Source organism: Pygocentrus nattereri, chromosome 18, assembly GCF_015220715.1.
Source record: "Pygocentrus nattereri isolate fPygNat1 chromosome 18, fPygNat1.pri, whole genome shotgun sequence".
Lineage (NCBI taxonomy): Eukaryota > Metazoa > Chordata > Actinopteri > Characiformes > Serrasalmidae > Pygocentrus > Pygocentrus nattereri.
This window is the reverse complement of record NC_051228.1, coordinates 26,613,998-26,632,878: the sequence shown is the minus strand read 5'-3', so window position 1 is coordinate 26,632,878 and position 18,881 is coordinate 26,613,998. Positions and strand designations below refer to the sequence as shown.

The following is an 18,881-nucleotide window of genomic DNA, read 5'->3' as shown; positions in this document are numbered from 1 at the left end:
TACAGTAATTATACACTGCATGATTCCAAGTTCAAACTACAAGAAAGCCTTGTTTGATGTAATATGACATGTATATGCCTGTAACAGGGAATGAGAGGCCCTGCTCCTTTAAGGAAAACGCACACACACAAAATCATGTATTTTTTTTTCTTCAATGTAATTTTGATCTGCATATTCCCATTGACTCTCAGCTGTGTTTTGAGTCAGTGATTTTTCTGCTGAAAAGGGAGGAGATGCTTCAGAACCTGTAAGAATTGAATAAACGCTACAGAGGAAAGATGGAAATTAGGTTGTAAACTATTGGAGGACTCCTCTAAGGACTGTTTGTGTGGCCTGATATTGTCCTCTCTTTAGGTTCAGCGAGTCCATTTTAACTGCGTTTCTCTGCTGCGTGAGTGCAGCCCTGTTCCTGTTGTTCCTGTAAGGTGTGAAGCAGGGTGTCTTCTGCTCATGCGGCTTTGCTCTGCCTCAGCTCTCTTCAGCGCTCGCTACAGTTCAGCCATTTCCCTCTGAACAGCTGCGCTTCAGTGCACAGAGTGAATTATTTATCCCAAAACCTGCTCACCAAACCCACAGGCCCCTCAGCTCTGCTGTTTAGCCTCCACAGGCCTCAGGCAGATGTGAGGGGTGTGTACGACAGAGAAACAGGAACACAGAGGCCGATTCATGCTGCGGGAAGAAATTAGGATGTGACGTGGCTTGGGTCTGTAATGGGGCATAAGAATGCAGAAGTGCATTGCGATGCATCGATCTGTAGGTGACTATTCAACTGCAGTGTTACAGTCTGTTATGAGGGGATTATGGGAGAATGAACAATGTGAGTTTACTATAAAGCTGAGCTTCCTTTGTGCAAAGGTATTGTGTGTACGGGGTGTTTAATAGTAAACCTATGTGCAGTCAGGTGAAATAAACTGGACAAGCAAAGGGTTTTGTTTTAACAGCACCAAAGAACATCTTTAAAAGGGACATCCTGCCCCTCTATTGGGGCAAGATACTCCAGTACCTGTGCTAAGAAGCTCCTCTAGTGAATCTTGCATTAGTTTGTCACCTAGGATGCATGGATGCTTCATTTTTGTGTTGAAAAATTTTTAGTATTTGGATTTTTCAACAGTAGTTAAAAAAAATATTGTTTTAAAATGAAATTGAGACCTTTTGTTGGTACGTCTTAAAGAGTCCTCTTGATTTTAATACGCTGTGGCAAAATAAATGACAGTAAAATAGAAATGACACCTGTTTTGTTCATTAACTAGTTATTGTCATTGTATGAATTGCATAATAATAATGTTGTATTTTTTTAGTGGTTGTTTTCTTCGTTCATCGTATTATTATTCCTTCTTGTTCCTTCTTTCTTTACCTTCACATTGCCAAACTCAGCAGTGGCATTCTCTTCACTGGTATTTGCAAAGGATTGTTGCATATTAAACAACAAATCAGTGTGAAAGTATAAAGTTCTGCTAAGCTCAGAAACTCTAATACAAACTGATGGCTGCAGCTAGTGTTTAAAGCTAATGCCAGCTAGTCAGGAAAACTGGCCAAAATGAATAAAATGCTTGAGCTGTATTCCAATGTAAAAATAATTTATACAGCATGGTGGATTCCTTTTATCGCTTTTATTTCACTGCTGTATTAGTAGTTCCTTCAGTCTTGTTGTTTTGCATTCAGTGTATTTTAAAGAATATTTCTGAATTTTATTATAATAATCCAGCCAATCTGTGGTGGAGATTGCATATCACTTTGAACTGAATAGAGCTGCAGTGAGGTCGCAGATTCACACCCCTAGTATGTAATATTTTCTCTGCCTCAAGACGGGATGTGCAGTGTAGTCGACCACGTTTAGACACCGTCATTGAAATTAAAGCGTAACTGAGTAATGTGAGACTGTCCAGTGTCCATTTGAATTCCCCCAGTGATGAATGCTGAGTGTCCGGTCCTGACTCTCTCTCTCTCTATACTCATTTCTGCCCCCACCCTCTCACATTCTCTTTGTACTTAAATGAAATACTGACCCCTGCTGGAAGAACATGTGCTACACACTAACTCCCTCCTCTCGTTCTTTCTGTGCTCCTGTATCTTCACTCTGGTGTAGTATTATGCTGCTTATTGTCGTGAGGCTAGACAGACATCTGAGCGAGTCCCACATTAATCAGTTAAGGCTCTGGATGGGGTCGTAATTCTCTGCCATTAAGCCCCCCTGCTGCTTTGTTGAAGGCACTGTGTTAATTGCACACCTTGTGCTGGGTCATTACACTGTCTGCCACAACGTTATGAGAAAATGCTTTGGAGACTAAAAATGGGGGGCTGTGATTAACAATTAGACTTTTAATAATTAAGATATGCCATCATGAAGTAATATATATGACTAATAAGCAATCATTTCTTTTTCCCCTCAATCAATCTCCATATAAATCAAAACCAAACCAAGTAGTACACGTTGGTTATTCAGGTTTGTTTGCTGTGATTTGAGCGTTAGGTGTCAGGTGTACATGACTGCTGTGGGAAAGGGTCTGAGCCGAGTCGACACCTCCAGGCTGTTGGCAAAAATCAGAACCCCTCTCATTTACGCTTGTGCTTCAGACATTTGGAATACTTCACTGTTTCAGAAGTGCTTGAGTCTGTTTTCTGAGTCTTCATTCAAAGCCTTTTAACAGTAGAATAGTCCCAGTGCTTCAATACTATGTTTCACTCAAGTGCTCTGCTGTGGAGAGGACGTCTGTTTGATTAGACTGTGCTTTCCAAGCTCCCTGAGCCGTCGGCTTGTTCGTAACTAGTTCTTAATAATGCAGACGGTTTTATGACTAATTTACATACGTTTGTTCATCCATGGAACAATCGTCCAGCAGTTATTAGCAGGATAGGATGTGTGAAAACTAGCAGTGTTCTCTTTAATATCTGGTGTTTTTAATTGCATGTTTTGTTTTTTTAATATAATTATTTTATTATTTTTAAGCTTAAAGTTTATGCACACAGTATTTACTCCTTATAGTGCAGCTCAGTCTAGATTAACCTACTTGCGGGTGTGGAACCTACTTGCCACTTGGATACAGTTGATCTGTGTTGTTTAACTTGTTTAATTATCTTCTCAGTGTGTTTGGTGTCACAGCTCTTAGATGCAGTAGTATGCAAAAGTTGTTAATATTCTGTTTTTCTTCCAACTTTAGAGTTTCTATGTGTTTCTATATTGGAAGACATGCTACAAAACTTTTTTTTGTTGTTGGCTTTTGTTTATTTACAGTAGTTTTTGTGAGCTGTGCAGTTGTTCAGTGCTCTAGAAGTACCAACTAAATGAGTGATGCATGAGGATATCAGAATCATATCAGTACTGGCAGATATTTGCTTAAAAAAATTGGTAACACACATGTTATGATGTTTAGATTTGATTAATAATTCAAAATGATTTTTGTTGATTTATTGTACTATGGAACAGTAGAACGTTGCTGAATCTTCACTTGTCACTGCTGAAATGTTTTATTTATCTTACTGCATTTTTAACCCTCTATAAATAAATGTTATTTCTCTGTATTGCTTGTTTTGATAGATCTAGTTCCACTTTGATTTTTTTTTATTTACCATTTGTAAATTTGTAAAAATATATTTGATTTCTTTATCAGCCTGGAATTCCAATATCTGTGCATCCCTAGACAATTCCCACAGTATACTAAGAAAAGCGTGTTGAAATTTTATTAAAGATGAATGATGACATTATCACATTATCAGAGCCGAATGTTTAGGTGACACTGGATTACTGAAAATTAAAAATGTCTGCATTTTACTCATTGTATATTTTTTTTGCCATCGTAATCCAGATAGATTTAGCCCCAATTTCTCAATTTTAGAGTGTGCATGAATAATATTGTAATCATCTGGCCAGAATTCCCATATCTGTGCGTTCCTAAATATCTGTGATTTTATCTGTATATATGTGTATGTGTTGTGTATGCATCACAAGGCTGCTGCGCTAAAATGTCTGCATTTTATTTACTTGCAGAAATAAGTGCTACGTTTCTCTTTAATGCTGATCCAGCTAATCCAAGAACTCTGATATGTAGATGAAATCATCTGATGTTCTCGGTTTGTCTTTTTGGATTTGATCGTATTGCATCCGAGCTTTAACACAGCATTTCTGAAGTTAATGTTCAAGAATAGAAGCATATTTCTGCAATACGGTTTTTCCTCAGATTTGTTGGCAAGGCATGAAATCTTTCCATGGTCATCTACACACAAATGAGGGAACACCTTTTTGCAGGCGATTTCATCAGCTGCGCCTATGCAGACAGATCGCAGGTGATAAATGTGCTCAGCACTTTTTAGTTCTGTCGCCTTTGTCCAAGCCAGAATATCCCTTTAGAATGCATTAGTTCTGCTCACTATCTCACGTGGATTAAGGCAAAGTGAAATCATTTTGGTGCACTGGTTTGACAACTGGGGAAAGGTGCTGGAACTCTGTTCACCTGAATTTAATCTCGCTGCCATAGGCTTGGATTACTTGGTCACAGCAGATTATAAATAATTGAATTCTGATTGAAGTCTAACTGTTTGAAGTGGAATAGATAGTGAAGCTTATATTGGTTATAATGACTGTCATACGAAGTGGATTCACCTGACATGACCACAGAGAACTTCAGACTCGTGCTTTGGTTTTTAGGTGTTATTTTATGCTTAGAACATTAATGGCTTTCGTACCCAACACTCAGAGCTGCATCGTATTTCATGTAAAAAGCTCTATACTAACCCAGTTTAATTATGTCTAAAGTTATTGAAATTATTAAAGTGAACAGGTCATTTTTAGTAAATTTTGGCGGTGTTTGCTTTTTGCTATAATACTCTATTTGAGAATTTGAGAGTTTGCTGTTGGGTCACCATGGCCTGCCTCAGGTTTTAATATGCATTTTTCCCAGTTTGGCGTCGATTACTTTGCAGTTTGATAAGGAGAAGTGTGAGTAAGCAGGAAGCTGAATTCAGCCTCCTGTGATGTTCTCTTGACTAGAAATGCTGTAAACTGCCCTGAAACATCTGACCTGTTGACCGCTACTCAGCAGTGTCAGGAATCGATCCAAATGCTTGTTGCCCAGTATAGTAATTGGCAGTTTTCCTGTAACAAGACTGTTAAGACTGCTATTGTTTACACTTAAGGTGAATGACACTGCAACCGTGTTTGTTAATTTTTTTTTCCCACCACATTTTTTATTTTTATTTTTTTTGCTTTAGTCATGATTTTGGTCTTTTGATAAGAATGTCCATTAAAATCCGTTTTAGTGATATCAGTTATTGATTAATTAGAGTTGATTAGACTTTGATTTAAAATAGTGTTAGGCAATGAAAAAAATGGCATTTTACACACATCTGTATCTCATGCAGTTTAACAGATCTGTGTGATGGCTGGGAAATCTGGAACCAAACTTTGTTCTTGACTAGGTCACAAGAAACTACTGTTTGTTTATTTGCAGCAGTTCATTTAATGACTTGTGACACCTTTACAAGCACAAATGCACTTACCGTCAAGATGTGTATGCCAAGCCCGTCTACAGCCACAACATCATAACAGCGCACAAATGCAAGATTTCAAGCTGGAACTATGGGCAGTTTCAAGGGTCAAACTAGGAAAATGGGTTAACGGAGTTTAAAAATGAGTGCTGTTGGTAATTTGTTATTAACTTGATAGCCTTGGTACCACTAATATATGCAAATTGCAAAGCATCATTCAATCCCATGAACAAGTTTCAATAAGAGAAAACAAGTTGAGTGTTGGATTTAGAGATGGGGAGTGTGATGACATCATTGTTATGATAAATTATGTTAGAGTACATATATTGTGGGTATTGTCAGTAGTTCCAGAACACAGAGTATACACTGCATGTATAATACGGCCTGAAAGCAACAACTAGTGCATAATAAGTGCTTAAACTGTATAGTAACTGATAGCTGATTACATGTCAGTCCCTTGTTCAACTTTTGGGTGAACAATATTTTCAGGCGACTATTGTGATGTAAAATTTTTTACCAAAGACCAAATCTGTCCCTGTTCTAAACTGTTCAGATGATTTAAATGTGTCTGCTTCTGTTTCAAAAAAGAAAAAAAAATGGCAAGGAATGTGATAAGAGATTTCTTTCAACACTAGAGACAAAATGCACTGTATCCTGGGCTTTTCTGTTTCATTGGCATACACCATATTTCTTTTTTACGGATAGCAGGGTGCATCAAGTCCGCAGAACCATTTTCCGCGGTTTCACTCATGAAAGTATTAAATGTCTCATGTATTTGCCATGAGGTCCAAAATGAAGGCATGTTCTTTTCCTGCCTGGAAAATGCGTACAGTGTGATTAATCAGCCATGAAGTAGAGCAGCCCTGTTTCTCCACATTGTGAGGAGTTATATAACATATTACTTAAAAAAAAAAAAAAAAAAAAAAAAAAGCAGCATGCCTGTGGCCCTTTCTACAGGAACTGTTCATTAGCAGAGCGAAAGGGTTTATGTAAACCTTGAAGCAGACAGACAGACATAGTGAGAGAGAGAGAGAGGGTGAAGGGTTTGACGGGGGTGGGGGTGGGGGGGGTCGTGACGGTTTGTTTTGAGTTTGGTGAATTACTGCAGATGTGCCCAAATTGTCTCACGTTTGAAGGAAAATCGGATACTGAAAATGTGTCGCAGGCATATGAGAATCTGTGTAACCAGTTTTTATTATTATTTTTAACTCCAACAGTCTTTTACATTATAGTAATAACTCAGAATTAAGTAAAATACATTTACGCCAGATTTTTCTTTCTCCTGTCAGCAGAGATATTTATTATGATGAATGTCAGACACTGTATTTCTCTTACAGTTGGTTATCATGGCTGGCACGGTGCTGCTGGCTTATTACTTTGAGTGCACTGACACCTTCGGGATCCACATCCAGGGCTTCTTCTGCAACGATGCTGACCTGATGAAGCCGTATCCTGGGGTCGAAGAGAACAGCTTCATCCCTCCACTTGTGCTTTATTGTGTGGTGGCTGCGGTTCCCACTGCTGTTGTGAGTAAAACTTCTGGAATAGAATTCTTCACTTTAGGTCTTTCATAAAATGACTTAATGACTGAATAAACAAGTCAAAATAGTGTGCAGTTGAGCCTGAGGCATCCTGAGTACAGCTTAAGCTTGACCAAGGGCTGTTACACTGCTTAAACAGAGTTTTTTGGAGTGATGCCATAGAAGAACTACTTGTGGGTGCCTGAAGAACCTTTCAGTGGATAGTTCTCTATAAGAAAAATCCTCTTTTCATGAAATGAAAGGTTAATTGAAGTCATTCTTCTGTGGAACTGATCCAAAGGACCTTTTGGCATCTTCATTTTAAAGAGTGCGCTTGTATATTTTGGTTGACTAGGAGGTTAAAATGAATAAAGATTTAGTTTACCTTGGCCACTGAGCTCTTAGAAGATTTCAGCCACATGTTCTCCCTACCAGACTTGAACACAAGAGGGCACCGTGTCTTCAGTCTTTGCAGTTCAAAGCTTGAAACAATACAGTTCTGAACATGAGAGGAGCTTTGGACTAAAAGGCAATCTTCAGTGTCACGTGGTGGTTTTGCTTTTTGGCCAAAAGGGCAGTGATGACTTACACTTTAACCTTGGTTTAGTGCCTTTATGAATCAAGGATCAAGCTGAACTTAATGAATGGAAAATTAAATTGGGTAGCTTGGCATTGGAGCAATCCGTACTGTATTTTATGTGGCACACAGTGACCCGTGGTGTCCTGTGACCCATATGGGCCATAAAGCACCTAGCACTAATGAGAGGTGACAGCACATTTCCCCCATATTGTCTCGAATATGATCTGTAGAAAGATGGTGCCCACTTATCTGTCCCTCTTAGGATTTTGTCAAAAGCTCTTTCAGCTCTTTTGAGGGTGCAAGAAAGCATAGTTACAGTTCTTTGCATCATATAATACTGGGTCATGTAATATTAAGATTGCTCTTTTTAAGGAGCAGTTTTAATAAAAATGGATTGAAAGATATAAAGAATAAGGACTGAAGCCAGTTAGTTAGTTTTCAGCATGTCATTTTTAAGTGTCTTAATATATTTGACATGAGGTGTGGTGTGTGTGTGTGTATGTATGTGTGTGTGTGTGTGTGTGTGTGTGTGTGTGTGTGTTTATATATATATATATATATATATATATATATATATATATATATATATATATATATATATATATATATATATATAAATTTTTTTTTTTTTTTTTTTTTTTGGGTGTGTGTGTGTACACTGACACAAGACACTGTTGGCTGGGCATAGTAGTGCTTAGTGGACCATCCTCAGTCCATCAGCAACACTGAGATGTTTAAAAACTCCAGCAGCATAGCTGTGTCTGATCCACTCCTACCAGTGCAACACACACTAACACACCACCACCACCACATCAATGTTACTGCTGTGCTCAGAATGATCCACAACCCAAAGGATACTTGCTCTGTGGGAATTCTTAATGAAATGGCCACTGGTGTATATATAAAACTATTAGTCATGTCTTAGCATTGAGCAGCAATCTTATTAACCAATAACGCAACAGTGTGGTATAATTACTAGATCACATTGTCTGCACAATGATGACCATTACTTCATGGCTGAAAGGTTATATTGAATAGCCATCTGCTATGAGCTGAGCTGGGTTGCTGTCATTTTGGTCACAAAAAAATAAAATCATGAGATATTGACAGTCCTATTTCATTTCTGTAAGCCTAGCAGAGCTGATAAAACAAGCTTTTAACAGGAGCACAATGCTCTGCCCTCTGGAGTAAGGAAATGCATTAGAGCTGGACAGACCCTGCGGAGAGAAAATCTCAGCTACTGGAGAAAAAACAGCACTGTTGCCGTCCCTCTGGCATAAAATGCACTTATGTGGTAGCCTTTTTCCTCTCTACATGGTCCCTGGGATGGCCATAAAACCTAGCTTCAGCATCTAGCTTTTCACTGGATGCTGAGTAACAGTTGCATTCCACTTGATGTTTTAAGTAAACTGTTATTCAGTGAGGTGTGTGTGTGTGTGTGTGTGTGTGTGTGTGTGTGTGTGTGTGTTTCCCTCTCCTACTGGTCATGTGGGAAATGTTCTGTTTAATCAGATATTTGTATTTCATGCTTGCACTACTGGTACAACTAGCATTTGAATCAACTCAAATCAGGCTAAAGAGAAAACAGTAAGCACATACACTTAGTAGTTTACTTGGTAAAATTTCATATTACCTGTGGATATTGTTAATTCCTGCAGAGAATTCTAAAGGAGAAACCCTTCTTTCCCCCTAACACAGCACACAAGGAGTTATCTGTGATTATTCGGCCAACCCACATAGTATTTCATTTTTATCGGCCAGTCAGAACCAAGATATGTAATGTTACCAAAAAGTTAAAAAGAGACTGTTGTAAGTTCAATGAGACTATCTGAAATTGGAGTCCAAACATGACCTGGCATTTTGAAGCCAGTACACAGAACACAAGTTATGGGAGCTGTGACCTCTATTTATAATGTATGTGAGGTCTCAAGAGATATCTGCCAAATTTTGTACAAAAAAAATGGACTTGTATTTACATAGTTGTGGGACTCACTTAACTAAATAATCCTATAGCAATTCTCCTTGTATTGTAGTGTCTTTGTATTGTCCTGAAAATTGAACATGAAAAATTCTGGTGTACTCTGGGACTAAAATACATGGAGAATTGAGGTCACAGATTCCATTAGAATTTTCATGTTAAAATCATTAAAATGTTCTCCTCAAAGTGATGCCACTGGACCGCACTACAGCTAATTGGGTTCTAAACTGGTGCACAGTCAATAACAGTCATAAACTGTGCACCAGCAAGATGTACCAATATGGTAGGTGTGTCTAATAGCAGCCTGCAAGTATAGTGTTTACAAAACCCATGACACTACCACGTCTATGTCATTGCTAAGCTGAGAATGGCCCACCACCCCAATAATACTCGGTCAGTGGTGCTCCTACAAAGTGCCCTTAGATGATAGGTTTTTCTGATAAAGTGGCTGATGAATGTAGGTTTAAGGTAGGTGTACTTAGTAAACTGGAAATTCTGTGAATTTGTTCAGGTGCAGGTCAGAATATCATTGTTTTTCATGTTGCATAGATCTTCATTGGGGAAATCTCCATGTACGTAATGAAGTCTACTAGAGAGGCTCTCATTGCCCAAGAGAAGACCATTGTTACTGGGGAATGCTGCTACCTGAATCCACTCATTCGCAGGATCATCAGGTTTATCGGTGAGTCTTTTTTTGTGCTTTAGAGTTCATTTTACGAGCACCATATCTTTTTAATGCAAGCTCTAGCACAGGATTTCCGAGCAGCTTGAGGTGAAAGAAGCAAGAAGCAACGACCTTCCGTTCTGTTCTGATTTTTAACATGGAGCTGGACTGATAAGTTCAGGGAGGGATTTTAAAGTAGGTTTATGGCATGCATGCAAAAATGAATTCTGGTACACCCTGGCTGTTCCTGTGTTTACTAATGAAGCAACAAACCACAACAAACAAACAAACTGGAGTGTTCAGAGGATCCAGATTAATTGTACGACATATGTCAGTCAGTATATAATAATAATAATAATAATAATTAGTTTATAATTATTAACTTTTCCATAACAGTTTTTTTCCTCTCTTTTGCTCTCTTATATCCTGAATATTGATGGTCAGTTTTCTGTGTTTCTTTCACCTCTGAAATCCATCTCTGCTGTGAAGAGCGCTAACTCCTACAGCATTACTTGACCCTGATGCATAATTCAGGAGAGACTCTAGTAATGGTGTCCTTTGAGGGCCTGGTATTGCAATGGCATGGACCATTGTATTGAATACTTTTCACTCTGAGCTCGTAGACAATCTCCAACACTCAGGACAGACGAGCATTTCTTCTCTTTTGTCTTTCTCGGTCTGTGTCTCTCGCTCTCTGTCTCTCTGTCTCTGGTGGTGGTACTTTTCTCTTGTCAAGCTCATTGCTTACGGGCACCTTTCAAACAACGAGAGGCTCCATGAATTATAACACATTTCTTTCACGATGTGCAATTTCATGCTGAAGCAAGTCAGATAGTATTACTCATAAGATGGCGATAATGAAATTGGGGAAAGGAGCTAACCTCTTCTAAAGTAGTTTGGGAAGTCCACATTTAGTTTGTATACAAGAATATGTAAGATGTAAGATATGTAAGATTCCTGGTTATATTTGGTTCGTCTGAAATTTGCACAGTATAACATGCTAATTATATTGTCTCTTGAATCTGAAAATGCAAAAAGATGTTCTGCCATAGCTGCATGTGTGTCTATGCTTCCTGGAATCTCTGATCAAATTGCCTGTGATGTCTCTGCCCTGATTGGGAGCAGTGAGCCGAATTGAAACATGTTGGCATTTCCCACTGTAGGTGTCTTCGCGTTTGGCTTGTTTGCGACAGACATCTTTGTGAATGCTGGTCAGGTGGTGACGGGCAATCTGGCACCCTACTTCCTCACCGTCTGCAAGCCAAATTACACAGGCATGGAATGCCGCTTCAACCACCAGTTCATCTCCCATGGCAACATCTGCACAGGGAACCAGGTGGTGGTGGAGAGAGCCAGGAGATCCTTCCCTTCCAAAGACGCGTCACTCAGTGTCTACTCTGCAGTCTATGTCACTGTAAGAATCTTTTTTTTTCTTTTTAACAGAAAAAGTAATGCTGCTTTCTTTCACTTGTGGATGGGTTTCATGTTGGGGTGCACGATTGGAATCAGCATTTATGCAACATAAATTAGCATGACAGAAATGCCCCGTAAAGAACCCCAGTTAAGCCTGAAGAGCCTGTGGAGAACACATTTTATGTTGCAAAATAAAAAAAAATAGTTAAAAGAACGTGGACTAGAGGAATTTTGGATTTTGTTTTTTGGTGGATTTTGCAGCTGTCCAGCACCAGAAGCTTAGCAAATTGTATCCAGACATGTATTATTGTTCAGAGAACAATCTTAGATTTCAAAATCACTGTTCATAGTACAGAAAGACATGTCTTTTAGGAATTCCATATGAAGAAATGACCCGAAAGGGGCTCTGTCAGCTGTCAGGTGTCTGTTAAGCCTTAGAAGTCATAGTTGGTGATGATAAAAGCAACTAAGTTTTTAGTTATTATTTCTTCTTTGTAGCTTATTGAAATATTGAATGTATGTTCTGTATAAGTGAACTTAGACCTTTCAAATACTTGAGTCCACACCCAGGACCGATTCTGTGCTTGTTTGTGGGAGGAGCTCATTAGTTTCTCATAGAAGAATTCTGCACGTAACCAGACGTACTGAACAAATGCAAAGTAAGTGGTCCTGGGTCTGGAAAACAGTTCTAGTGTAAAAATGTCATGAAGTTGGAGTTTTTCATACCACGTCATACTTTTTGCATATTAACACAGGCTAAGAAAAAGGTCCAGCTTAATGTTTAGGTCTTAAATGCAAAATAAGCATTATACTGATGATGGAAGTAGATAATTCACTTTCATCCTCAGATAAAAACCACATGGTTTTGACTGCCTCTTTGAATACTCGCTGGCAGTCATCAGATTCATCCACTTGGGAAAGGGGTCCAACATTACAAAGCATTTAAAAAAGAAAAAAAAAACAAGCTTAATCATTCACACCAGTCCACAAACTGTAAATCAACTATAAATCACATTAATTATGGAACTGTCATTTATTATGTGCCTGCATTTAAATATAGTATTAGAAAGACAGTCATAACCTCAGACTTTGAAGGGTTGAACGACCTTGTTGGACAGAAAATATGACGGGATAGAATGGAATACATATTAAATCAATATGTACGGTTTACATCAGTGTGGTTCAGAGTTGTTTACAGTGAAGACTGGGTGTGTGAGCTTTGGGGGGTCCAATGGATTAGCACTTCTAGGTGTGTATAAGCTGCCGCCGCAGTGTTGGGCACTCCACGAGTCTGTTCTGGAAATAGCTGAGGCAACCCCAGTCATGTTAATTCACCAGCTCCGCATCGGCATGTTCAAAGAATAAGTGGGTCTGCAAAATGTCCATGGATTAAAGTGCCGTGGCGAGCCTTGGTAAAGCCTGGTCTCCTTGAGCAACTGATGTTTTGTTATTTACTCCCATCACTTCCTCCATAATTGGCCTTAATCTCCTCAAGGTTGTCCAAGCTGTGTGTATTTACTTAAGCCCCTTTTCTTCGGTCACCTGGCAGGCATTGCTGTCTGTGTGAAATAAATCACCCTGCCTCTTTCTTGTGGCATGTGTGTCTGTGTTTTTTTTTTGTGTCTGTGCCCGCTTGCCTCTTTTCAGATGTACATCACGAGCACCATCAAGACGAAGAGCAGCCGCTTGGCTAAGCCCGTGCTGTGTTTGGGGACCCTGTGTGCAGCTTTCCTCACCGGCCTCAACCGTGTGTCAGAGTACCGCAACCACTGCTCAGACGTCATTGCCGGCTTCATCCTGGGAAGCTCTGTGGCTCTCTTTCTGGTCAGCTTAATTACGTTTATTGAAAATTTGGAGAGTAAATTGAATTTTTTTTTTTTGTTTTTTGCAATCCTTTAAAACAGCAGTTGCCCTTTATATTATGTAAACATGTCATGATTATTGGACAAGTAGCAGTGATCTATAATTACAGTACAGTGCAAGTCAGAGACCACTCTTCAAAACAACGATTAACTACAAGGTATTCATGGTTTCAAGAGATGTTTTTGAGGAAATTAGATATTAGTTTCCAAAACTGGATTAAAAAATAAATAAATAAATAATACAGTACTCTTAACAGCCATGGAAGACCTACTAGACCAGCACAATGGTCCTCATCAGATACATAAAACCTTCATCTTTTAGAGAGAGGAGAAAATGTGTCCATCCTTTCACAGTGAGAAGACGGATAAACTCTGTGGGTCTTAAAGGGTGTGAAGCTGTCAAGAAGTGAGAAAAGGAAAGGGACAAAAACACTGGGACATTTTGTAAATCAACCCATGGAATGCTGGTGTTCTCAGGACAATGAACTGACCACGCAGTCCAGACCTCAACATCCCTGAATGAAGGGTGGTCTCTGACCTTTACACAAAACTGCACTTGGAATAAAATCTTGTTGCATAAATGTACATTAAAAGTTCAGAACATTTTTCCATCTCCTGAAATATTTCCATTTTAAAGATCCGAATTTACATTCTTCTTCTTTTTTTTTAGCAGCAATAAAAGGGCAAACTTCCATAAGACACGCAGTTTTAGCTGAGCAATACTGAGCTCACCCTAGTCTTTCTCTCTTATGTTCTCAGTTCTAACTGCATAAACCTACTTAATTTGTCTTGTCATGACCTCTTGGAAAGTTCTGTCTTTTTGTGGTCATTTCAACAGGATATGCTTCCTCCATTATGCTACAAATCAAAGGGCAACCTTTCATGAGCCGTGTGAATCTTTAGCTTGTGCTTTTTTTGCTCTCTTTTTGGATCTGTTTACAGCTGTATATCACTGTTAGAGCGAAACCTCATCTCCATTGTTTTTGCCATAAAATGCCTGGTGCTCTTTACATTGTCTGTAAACATCATGATGAATGGACCAAATGAAACAACCCAACATGACTTGCAAAAAAGTCTGGTTCCACTGACTGACATTAAAAATAAAGTAGGTTTTTCTTGTACATTTACCATTTGAGGTACAAGGTTTTTCCCCGACAGCAGCGATATGTATAACAGAAATAGAAAACATGGATTTCAAACTTTTGAACAGTAGATTAGTCTGTTTTTTTTTTTTTCATTACAGAGTAAAAGGTCATTTATTTTTACCCTTTTTTAAGGCATATTAATTCTCAGCTGGCCTTTTTTTCATTTACATAAATCAGTACCGAGGAGAAGTTTCTCTTGTTGCTGGTTCTCAGGTACTGGCACATTGTCCTTAGCTCCAGTACATAAACCAACTTCACTCAACATAACTCTGTTCAGTACTTGTCTGGGGCTTAGAGTTTACCAAATCACTTCATAGGCTTGATAAATGTGTCTTCTGCTATACAGGGTCTGTGTGTGGTGAACAACTTCAAAGGGGCTCACTCGGCTCCTGCCAAACAGAAGACGGAGGATTACCGTGGCCTCCCGCTCATGACGTTTCCCCGTGTGGAGAGCCCTCTCGAGACCCTGAGCGCACAGGTAGGTTCATCAGCGTACTCATCTATACTCTAAACAAAGGTTCCCAAATGTTTTATTTACACATGCAGTACTGAGCAAAAGTCAGAGACCTTTAATTTGTTAAATCAATAAAGTCCAGTCAAACAGCCCTGTGAGTACAACTCACTCATTTTGTGAGCATCAGGGAAAGTAACATGTTTTAAAACTTACACAGAAACCTTAACAACTACATATAACATAATATTATAACATAACATAATATTATAACATATTGTTTAGTATTAACGTGTTTTTATTTCAGCTTCCAGTCTTTTCAGGAGACTTGCTTTAAGTTTTTCAAAGAAATCTGCAGGGATATTTTTCCACATCTCCAAAGTTAGAAGTTGGTTGCCTCTTCTGTTTCTCCCAATCCAAATAATACATTCAGTTTGGACTTTGGGGTGGTCAGTCCCTTGTTCAGAGAACACCAGCATTTCTTTGATTTTCCAAATAGTTGTTGTGTCTTTCTTTTTCTCAGAAAGGATTTCTTGACAGCTACACATCCTTTCAGACTAGTGTCTAGTTTTCTTCTCACAGTGGAAGGATGGACAGAAATGTGCAGATATTCTCAGATCTGAAGTAAGAGTGGAGCTTATTTTTCTTCTCTCTCTCTCTCTCAAAGATGAAAGCTTTAAATGCTGTTCAGCTGATGAGGACAGCTTTGGTGGTCTACCAGGTTTAGCTGTCAGGAGTTCCCTTATCTCCTCAAATATCTACTTAGAAATGTATCATGAACAGCATACTTAGGATTTTGAGTGGAAATAAAAAAAAAAAACAAGGGTAGTCTCTGACTCTCACACAGCACTGTTTGGTTCTAGAAAAAGTCTGTATTATGTATAGAACTTTTTAAAGTTTAAAAACCGTAAAGAACCATCCACAGAAAGCTTCTTTAGGGATTCTAAAGGATTTTTTCTATGGCTTTGCTTTACTTTTAAGAGTGTACACATGTATATATGTTCTATATAATGGCTATTCTAATATATATTCTAATAATGGTATATCAAGGTTGTCTTTGTGGATGAATCATGTATCAAAGTGGTGATCTAGACGTGTATCGTGATGCCCAAAATAGGGTTCAGTTAGCGTGGCATAAGGTGGGTGGATATGGGCTGCTTATACTTCACAGAGATTATTTGTCATACATCGTGTCGTGAAAGGCTCCGCCTTGAAGGTATTTGGAAACTTCCTTCACATTTACCGTTTCCACCACATGTTGTGCTCCTATCGATTTTATGCAGGAACTATTATATTTAGTCTGAATGGATATATTTCAGTTCAGTTCATTTCCCTAAATTGCTATGAGTTTTGCTTTTAATTTGGTAACCTTTACTGAAATTTCATGCTATGCCTGTAATAGTCACTTTGCCCTAAAGCTGTCAGTGATGCGCTGCAATTGCACCCAGGTTCCATCTGCTAGAACACCAGCAGGTTGCCATTTATTCCTCTTAAAGCTGGGCGCAGGAGACGTCTGCATTTTTTTATTTTTTCCCCCCATATACAGCAGGGAAATACACTGGTTCTTTTACAAATTGATTTTGACATCCTGTGCAGTAGGGAAAATCTAGCCAGACAGCTCTGTTGACATTGAGCCAGAAAAAACAGCCCTTCTGCTTCAACAGGCTCTGCTCCAGAGTAAGTCGGAGAATTCGCCTCGCAATTTTGACAAATGTGAAAGACACAAACTCATCAGTCCAGGATGGGTTGTTAAGGACAATGCCCTAAACAATGAAACTCAATGCATGTGGTAAGCGGGATGGGGATCAAGCGTCCCGTCAAAAGTTTTTATTAGGATGAGCAAGAGGGTTGAAGTGGTTGATTCAGGAGGAAATGGGTCGACATCTCGCTCCTCAGCTCTCCCAACTGTCTGCATTTGGCCTCTTTTTGTTTGGTCTTGATTGAAGTATAATCAGAGTTGTGGCAGCATCTGTTTAGAGAGATGTTTCCCTCTGAAAGAAAGAGCAGCCTTGATGCGCATCACTCTGAACCCAATCTTTTCTGCCTTTCAGAACCATTCGGCGTCAATGACTGAAGTCACTTGACTAAGGGGCCAGCACAGAGTCACCTTCGCTTCACCTCAACACTTCTAGGCACAAGATGTTTTTGTACTGTCGCATAATGTAAAAAAAAAAAGAAATAAAAGTATTATGTTGTTCCCAGTTAGAGGCAGATGTTTTGTACATTTTGTAAAAGACAGTGCTGTAGCTTACCCTTCTGTTATCTCCGATCGATTACATGTCAGGAGTTCGGCCTTCCTCGTCATGTTTTACATCACACAGTAAAATACAGTCTCTATATGATGTTATTGAAATATCGATGTTGTTATGTGGTATTTGTATAAAGGATTATTTTATTCAGATTTTTCTTTCCTGTAAATTTTTGGACAAAGATCATGTTTTTGTATTATTTTTGTTATCTGTATAAAACATTTTGATCAACTTTGCCTGCTGTTTTTCCAGGAATGTTTTTTGGTATTCCTATTTTTTGATGTAAGATAAATGAATACACATTGAATTGTGGCACATAGATTTTTGTTTTTTTTTTTCCCCCAATGGCATCTTTGAATTGCCAATAATTCAGCATGAAAGTACACAGAACTGTTTGACAAACTGTTCCATTATTTCTGAACTGTATATCGTTTTTCCTTTGAGGTTTGCATTTCATTTGAGATGCTGCATATATTTTTGATTTGTCTGTCAAATAAATAGTCTGTAGCTGAACTCCTGCACCTGGTGAAGCTCTCATTTATAACAATTCCACCCTTCTTTTCAGAATAAATGCATTAATTTACAGGGATGAGATGTAAACATCCAGAGTGGTTTGATGTGAAATCATTGAATTAATCGTAGAGAAACGTAGCCAACACTGATTTTCTTTTTACTGCTGGTGACAGAAACTGAAGGCCAGTGTCAACAGAGCAAACATCACCCTTTGATTTACTACCCAGAATTACCAGTGTACCTAGATGTGTCTTATGTTTTTAAGTGTAATAATGGTAAAATAGTAAAAATCTTGTTTGGCCTTACAATGCCCTGCAAGTACGCCTCCACCATTATTAAATTATGCAGGAGAGCCCCACCAATTGTATATTTCTGCACAATGAAATTGTTAATGTGTCAATACAATCGCTAAGTGCCTGGTTTGAAATACTTTGTTCTAGAGAAACTTAAGTCATACATTTTCACAGTGGTACTGATAGGAACCAGACATTTGAAGAGTTTTAATGCCTCTTATGGTAGTTCCATGATAAATTGTTTGTCTGAAATGTATTTTAATTTATTTATTTTAATCAGTTCATGGTGGAAGAATACAAGAAGGGTGTTTTAATGCAAAATACTTCCTAACTCCCAAGATTTCCCAATATTTTACCTTCATCAATATCACATACAAAAACTCAGAAGACATGTTTTGGCTCACTGGTGGTTTTGGACAGTATAAATAAACTGGCTTTATTTGCATTGTAGACATGGCAACGTCTGGTTCTTATCACCACCACTGCAAAGAAATCAGAGTCAGTAAGTTTCTCTACAAATTGAATCTACGTCAGATTCATGATGAGCCCTTGAACTGCAGCACTGTTCATACCTTTGTGTCCTTGAGTGTGTGTAGATTCTGTTCTTACCTTAAAAAAACAAAAAAAAAAAAATTCCAAGTAAGAAAACACTGACCATCAATCTGAATTATTTCTTAAGACTTGGTGTGGCCTACAAACAGTAAGCCAGGTAATTGGATGAATGTTTGGTGT

At 38.5% G+C, this 18,881-nt stretch overlaps 1 protein-coding gene across 1 annotated transcript in view; it reads left to right on the top strand.

Moving 5' to 3' along the window:
* Positions 1-17,856, top strand: part of plppr1 (phospholipid phosphatase related 1) — a 42,357-nt gene extending 24,501 nt beyond the window's left edge. Inside the window, exons 3-8 of the mRNA XM_017719752.2 lie at positions 6,819-7,007; positions 10,109-10,241; positions 11,387-11,637; positions 13,284-13,460; positions 14,990-15,121; positions 17,146-17,856. Of these exons, the coding sequence (XP_017575241.1) occupies positions 6,819-7,007; positions 10,109-10,241; positions 11,387-11,637; positions 13,284-13,460; positions 14,990-15,121; positions 17,146-17,178 (915 nt within the window). The 3' untranslated portion in view covers positions 17,179-17,856. The remainder of the gene's footprint in view (positions 1-6,818; positions 7,008-10,108; positions 10,242-11,386; positions 11,638-13,283; positions 13,461-14,989; positions 15,122-17,145) is intronic.
* Positions 17,857-18,881: the final 1,025 nt, after the last annotated feature.